Here is a 7,268-nt window from a genome sequence, read left to right as displayed (position 1 = left end):
ACATTAAGGCTTTTTCTCTTTTTAAATTGAAAAATTAAGACAATGATATTTTAAAAGAGATTTTTTTAATAACATTTTCACACGTATAAATTTTTCAAAGTTTAGATTTAGAATACATCAACATAATAATAAACAAATAAATAATAAATTAATGAAAAAAAGAGATGTATATTATATTAAAATGTTGTTAGAAAAATGTGTGACAATATTTTTTTTTTTTTTAATTTTTCTAGTTAATAAAGCATGCATTAAACAAAACTAAGAATACGTGTGAGCGTGCGTGTCACGTGAGTCTCCGTCCTCATGTTCCTCTCTATCTGCGTTAAGCAATGTGTGATTGTGCGAGACAGAGATAGATGATGATGCATTCACGGATTAGAAGCGTTGGCGCAAACGTCAAATGCGCCGTGAGATTCTTCTGTTCATCATCGGCAACCTCCCCGGTGGCGCCGTCGCAATTCCCGCAGACTCTGGCGGGGCTCCGGGCGCGGCTGGAGGAGGAATCACCGTCGCTGTCGGACTTCATCGCTCTGAGATCGGAGAACGCGTACTCGGTGGAGGTCGGGACGAAGAAGAAGCCGCTTCCGAAACCGAAGTGGATGAAGGAGGCCGTTCCGGGCGGCGAGAAGTACGTGCAGATCAAGAAGAAGCTCCGAGAATTGAAGCTTCACACTGTTTGCGAGGAGGCTCGGTGCCCTAATTTGGGCGAGTGCTGGTCCGGCGGCGAGACCGGCACTGCTACAGCAACTATCATGATTCTCGGTGACACTTGTACTCGAGGTTGCAGGTTATAATCCAATCGTTTCGATTTCTATATCTATAAATAAACATCTACACTATCACGAACGGAAGATACGCATTGAGTATTTCTAGCTTAGGCTTCCACTTCAGCTTTAGCAGGAACAGGGACGTTATTTGTTTTTGAAAGTGGCTTTGAGGAAGTGTGTCTAGATTTGGATAATTAGGTAGGGTTGGTGTTTCAGTTTGATTGATAAGTAGAGCAGATACCACTCGCCAGTAGAGTTGCAAAAATGCTATGAAGTAGTTCTGTGCTCATGTTATGAATCCTAAGGAATGCTGGAGTTGCTTTAAGTAATAAGCATGTTTTAGAGATTGAGTTGTTTAATGGCATATCACGTATAGTTGACTGAGATTGTAATAATTACAAGTACATCTTAGAATTTGGGTTACTCAAATCCAAAAACTAGTTCATGAAGTCCGAGCTGTCCCATTCTTGTATATGCTACTCTTGTCATATCATTAGTGAACGTGAGCTTTCCAATACACCCGATAATGGCTCGGTAACCAGCGACCCAATAGGTCGAGTAGCAATCACTAAAATAGGGTCTATCATCTTTAAATTTGGTTTGGATCTATAGCAAAATTTGATTTTATAATTTAACTTTTATTGTCTGATCGATAACTATAACTATACTTTGGGGTGATACTCTGACTTCTCTTACGGGTACTGCTAGTTAAGTTTACACATTACATTTTGTTCGGGAAATTACACACTGTCATCACTGTGTATTTTATAATGCACACCCTTTTTTATTTGAGAAGTTGCTCCTAGCTGTTCTTACTTGATGTACAATTTCTACAACATTTATTCTAATAAAAATATCTAGGTAAGAAAGGTAGCCGTAATTTCCCAAAGAAGTATAGGATGTAATAAGAACTAACCACGGGAAGCTTAGTATGATTATCCAAGACTTATTATAGTTGTACATGGATTAGTTTTTTTCACAAGAAACTTGCATCTAATTATTTCTTGTTAATTTCCAGATTTTGTAATGTTAAGACATCGAGGACTCCTCCACCCCCTGACCCTGATGAGCCCACCAATGTGGCTGAAGCAATTGCATCATGGGGTCTAGATTATGTGGTTATAACAAGTGTTGACCGTGATGATTTACCTGATCAAGGGAGTGGTCATTTTACTGAGACGGTGCAGAAGCTGAAGGCGCTGAAGCCTAATATGCTGATAGAAGCCCTAGGTATGTATTTGAATATTTCTAGTTACCGAAAATATTTTGGCATCTCTATCAAATTAAAAATCCAAGCCTAATACTGATAGGTGGGCACCTAGTTCTATTTAAAAAGTTAAGCATCTATATGGTTTGCAGTTATTGTTAGTGGATAATGGGTATGAAAGGAAGGCAATCTTTAGTTAAATTTTAATTCAACTATAGGATATTAGGTTGGAAGGTGGATCAAGTGGTACCTATTGTGCTAATTCCCCATGGAAGTGTCAGTTGCTGAATTTCATAGACGTAGTACTTTTATTATGGAAATGTGATATGCTAACGGTATGGCTTTTAATAGAATTATGAAGAGATATTGTTTACAGGTCATTGAGAATAAAATTGGTTCGATTTTGAGATGAATTATTATTCAGGGTACTATGCTTAATTAGAAACCTTCTTAAGTACTAATTCAAATTTCTTTCTTTGATGATTACTGCACTATTGTTGTATTTAGTTCCAGATTTTCGAGGAGATGCAGACTGTGTAGAGAAAGTTGCTAAATCAGGATTAGATGTCTTTGCACATAACATTGAGACAGTTGAAGAGCTACAGAATGTTGTTCGGGATCATCGTGCTAATTTTAGGCAGTCCTTAGATGTTCTAATGATGGCCAAGGAATATGCTCCTGTTGGAACACTCACTAAGACTTCAATAATGTTAGGTTGTGGGGAAACACCTGACCAGGTTGTGAAGACAATGGAGAAGGTGAGAGCGGCTGGAGTTGACGTGATGACATTTGGGCAGTACATGAGACCTTCAAAGCGCCATATGCCAGTATCTGAATATGTTACGCCAGAGGCCTTTAATAAGTATCAGACTCTTGGCATGGAAATGGTAAGATTTTTGTTCATGTGTTTGCATTTAACTTATTTTGGTTTGGAGAAATACTCATTTTTTTTACTGCCTAGGAGCTGTTGCAAAAGATAGCATTTATATCGCATAATGAATTGGTTACCAAAAGTAATTGTTATAATATATGAATATGATGAATATCTTGTAATACCAATATTGTATCAAAATATTTTAGAGTACCTTAGAGATTATATCATTAGCTTGGTCTTCGTTTTTGTTTTGAGAAGATTAATATTAGTTTTCCTTTTGTTTCTATGTAGTAGATATTAGAGTACCTTAGAGATTATATCAAAATAGTATTTTCCTTTTGTTTCTATGTAGTAGATATTGAATGGCATGAAACTTATTAAACCTGAGCTGCTTGCCTGTATTTATTCGTCTCAAAATTTGGAGCATATTAAATCATTTTTTCCTTTTCAGTTTTTGTAAAATAATCATATCTTGCTAATCCATGGAAAGTTTAGGCTTGTCATTCCCTTATTTATTCTTAGGAGTTAGCTTCTTGCCTGTATTTATTCTTGCCTGTATTTCATGGAACATTTCTCTCCGTTTAATTGTTGCATCCAGCATCATGATGATTTGTGGAAAAACTGTAATATTATTATAAAAGCTGCATATGGTATTTAATTATTATAGCTTGATCATGTGGTATAAACTGATTCTACTTTGTATAAGGGCTTTCGATATGTGGCATCTGGGCCCATGGTGAGGTCTTCATACAAGGCTGGTGAATTCTATATTAAATCCATGATTGAATCAGATCGAGCTGCATCTCCCTCAAAGATGACATCCTCTTGACGCATTATCCTTTTCGTTATTTACACACTTCAATGTGCATTATATGTAAGTACCGCAGGCTTACTACATGCTGTTGATGCTGATGCCACCGAGTAAGGAGTAAAAGCTTATAAATGGACATGTGCTGTCTGCCATATTTTTCTCATCCTCCTTCCTAACACCAACACCAATTAGTGGATTGGCTGATTTTATTTAGAAAATGCAAATTTCAAGGTTGTATATGTTATCATTTACGTGTATTCATTTTTTTGCTCTATTCAACTGGTGCTAACTAATACCAGTTACTGTAGTTATTAAAAGTAATGACTGTTTATCTCTTATTTGAGAAACCTTTTAAATCTCTTATTTTTAATTCAATTTGGGTTTATTTGGTAGTTGACGTTCAAACTTATCTCACTGGACTTCAGTTTTGAATTAGAGTTCGGTACTACCAAAGAGCCCATATACTTGTTCTGGCAAATTGTCCTGAAGTTATGTTTAGTGACACGGTTACATTTGAAAGGCACTAGTGTCTGCCCCTCAACATCCTGTGGGGAATGATGGTAAAACAATAGAAAGTTGGAATTCTATTAAAGGATTTTGGTTTTAATCCTTCTTTCAAATTTTAGTCTAGTTTATCTAGATCTTATTCTTTTAAAGTTTATGGAATTAGTCCTTATTAATATTTGATGACGTTAGTGTTTTCTTTAACGTGAGAAATGGTGATTCATGTCAACATTTTATTTAAGATACGTGATAAATTATTTAATTTAAAAAAGGAAATTAATTTTTCACTTCATCTTTTTTCTTAAACTAGGATTTCTCTTCCTAAATCTCTACTAGAGGCTTCTTTTCTAACATCTATTTATCAGAGGTTTCTTTTCTAACATCTACTTATCAGAGGCTTCTTTTCTAACATCTACTTATCAGAGGCTTCTTTTCTAATATCCAGTCATATCACATCTACAAGAGGTCTTTCCCTTTTTCTTCTATAATCATGCACAAACGGGCATGATAGGGTACTTCTTTATCTGTGTCTCTTCTGCTTGATCAAAGGTGTCGTTAGTGACTAGAATTAGAAGCCTCAACTACCCAACTTAAACGTTGTCGCAACTCGCCTTTGTCGTTGTTATCTATTATTAGCCCTGCCACCACCATTGGAGGTATCGCCAACTAATGTCTTTGTTGCTCGGATCTCCTTTTTTCTCCTATTCTCTTTCTCTTCCAAGCTTAGATTAGGAGCACCACAACCCTTCCAACACCACTATTGCATCGCTCAAACCAGTCACCGTGACCATGTTGTGTTCGTCGCAAGCACCACCAAAGCCATTTCACTTGTTTCAAGTGTGATCTCAAACTGGAACATATTCCTTTGCCTTGATTTTTGAACATCACCGCTCTTCTTCACCCTTTTCTCGATTGATTTTGGTTTTTGGATATGGTTTTGGTTGGTTGTTGTTTAAGAATGTGGAGGAGATGGAGAAAAATAAGGGTACTATGTGTGCATGTGTAAATGGTTAATTAAGAAGAAATTAATTGATGGGTGATGATTGATGATTGATGATTGATGGGTGTCCTATGTGATAATTGTGGGTTATGAAGATGGAAAGTGTAATGAAAGTGTTAGAAGATGATGAGATACGCTGTGAGATTAATGGAGAAGGGTTTTTTTGTTGTTCGGGGTGGATGAATGCTTTCTTGTGTGTTGAAATTGAGGGCGTGGAAGAAAGGAGAGGATGAAGCTAGTAAATGATAGTGGATGAGAAAGAACATGACCTCGTTGATCAAGAAGATATATATATGTTTATTTTATAATGGGTATTTTTGTTGAAAAAAACCAAAATTTTGGATTGTACCATATGATTGTCCGATCAACCATAGACTGGACGATCAACTATCAATGAGATGCGCAAACAAACCACCACCAAGACCTGAACGATAAAGGCAATTAACTCTAATGTTGAACAACTTAAAGGTAAAGTGTGATTACTAACAATTGGATCGCAATTAGGTTGTAATCAAAAGACCACTACAAAATCTATAAATATAGATTTGAGATAAGGAGGAAGGTGATTGCATTTATTAAACCATTAATATTTGAATTGTCAAATGTTGAGCCGACTTTGGCATCTGAGTGCCTTCTATAGTTACCTTTGGAACAGTTCTAGATGAGCGGTTACGAGAAGACTTGGAGTGAAAGACAACTTTGAACCCTTATGATACTTTTTGGAAGTTGGATGTTGACCTCGATCCTACACCTCGAAACATTTTAATGCCTACCGTGGGACTGAGAATTTAACAACCAACCAAAAACCTATGGTGACTACGAGGAACATGACGGGCAATGTCGTGGCAAAGGTGTTTGAAAATCATCCCAATCAATTGGAGATGTTGAGAACCATACAAGGACAAATGGAAGACATGCAGATGAGGTATGAAGAGTTGACAACTCTCAGGGTTGAAAATGCAACTATGCGCCAAGAGTAGAGCGCTCGACAATTTATGCCTTAACCCTCAATACAACAATAGCAACAATAGTTTCAACCTTCCTTAACCAGGCTTAGAGAAGATCCATGCAGGACAACCAACAAGGGCAACACGGGAGCGAGCAAGGAGAACCTATTGTGTAGACGGTGAACAAGGTTGGTCTGTTGCCTTTCACAGCGGCCATCATGGAGACCCCTATGCCTCTAGTTCCCCAATCTTTGAGAAATATGATGGATTGATTGATCCGGACGAGCACTTGAGGATGTTCATGAACTAGATGGCCTTCTACACTGCAATCGATTTGGTGTGATGTAAAATGTTCTCTCTTTCCCTCAAGGGAGAAGTATTGGCACGGTTCAACTCCTTATCACCCAACTCCATTGACAACTTCGAGGCCACTTGCTTGTTGTTCGACATGCAGTTTGGTACGAGCAGGTTTGATACGTTGTTATTGACGCGATCAAATTAATAGTACTAAACTATAACAACTTCAGTATTGCTAAGATAATATCCAAAGAAATAGAAAGGGTAAATTCAACCCTAAGTCGTCTCCAAATGAACACAAAATTTATTTCTAACAAGTTAGTTTTTATAAAAACTATTCAAAAGGGGTTAGTAAAATAAAATAATACAATTAATTATAGAAAATAAAAGATTAAAGAACCAAATAAAAATATAGATGCTATGAAAGAGGTTGGCTTCTTTTTACACCAAGAGGGGGTGAATTGGTGTTAATTCAAAATTAAAATCTTTTCGCAATCTTGGTATGAAAAATTCAAAGCTTATTTTATGTATCTACTGAAGGATACAGGTAAGCACACCTATTGAAGGGTGTTGGAAGGATAAGCACTTACTGATGAGTGCTAGGCAGGTTTGGGTGAGGCTTGTGACGTTAAACAAGCGCTACCTAGGAGGTAACTGATGGAGGACCATCCAAGCTCAACATAGGACCTTTAACAAGAGCCATGTCCAAGAGAATCCAAGAGGAAGAGGGAGCACTCACTACTTTACTCTTATGGAGTATTAATTACTAAATCCTCTTTCCCTTTGACAAATAACTTTACATTGCTTTTGTAGGACATTAATGAAGAGAAGAAACTATGTCTATGCAACTAAAGAAGGCTN

At 36.9% G+C, this 7,268-nt stretch overlaps 1 protein-coding gene across 1 annotated transcript; it reads left to right on the top strand.

Moving 5' to 3' along the window:
• Positions 1–289: 289 nt before the first annotated feature.
• Positions 290–4,182, top strand: LOC106754988 (lipoyl synthase 2, mitochondrial). The gene is made up of 4 exons (XM_014637065.2): positions 290–787; positions 1,786–1,997; positions 2,482–2,861; positions 3,555–4,182. Exons 1-4 carry the CDS (start codon positions 357–359, stop codon positions 3,675–3,677), a joined length of 1,146 nt encoding a protein of 381 aa, XP_014492551.1. The 5' UTR covers positions 290–356; the 3' UTR covers positions 3,678–4,182.
• Positions 4,183–7,268: the final 3,086 nt, after the last annotated feature.

This window comes from Vigna radiata, unplaced genomic scaffold (assembly GCF_000741045.1).
Source record: "Vigna radiata var. radiata cultivar VC1973A unplaced genomic scaffold, Vradiata_ver6 scaffold_303, whole genome shotgun sequence".
Classification (NCBI taxonomy): Eukaryota; Viridiplantae; Streptophyta; class Magnoliopsida; order Fabales; family Fabaceae; genus Vigna; species Vigna radiata.
Note: the sequence above shows the minus strand (reverse complement) of the source record. Positions and strands in the feature narration are given on the sequence as shown.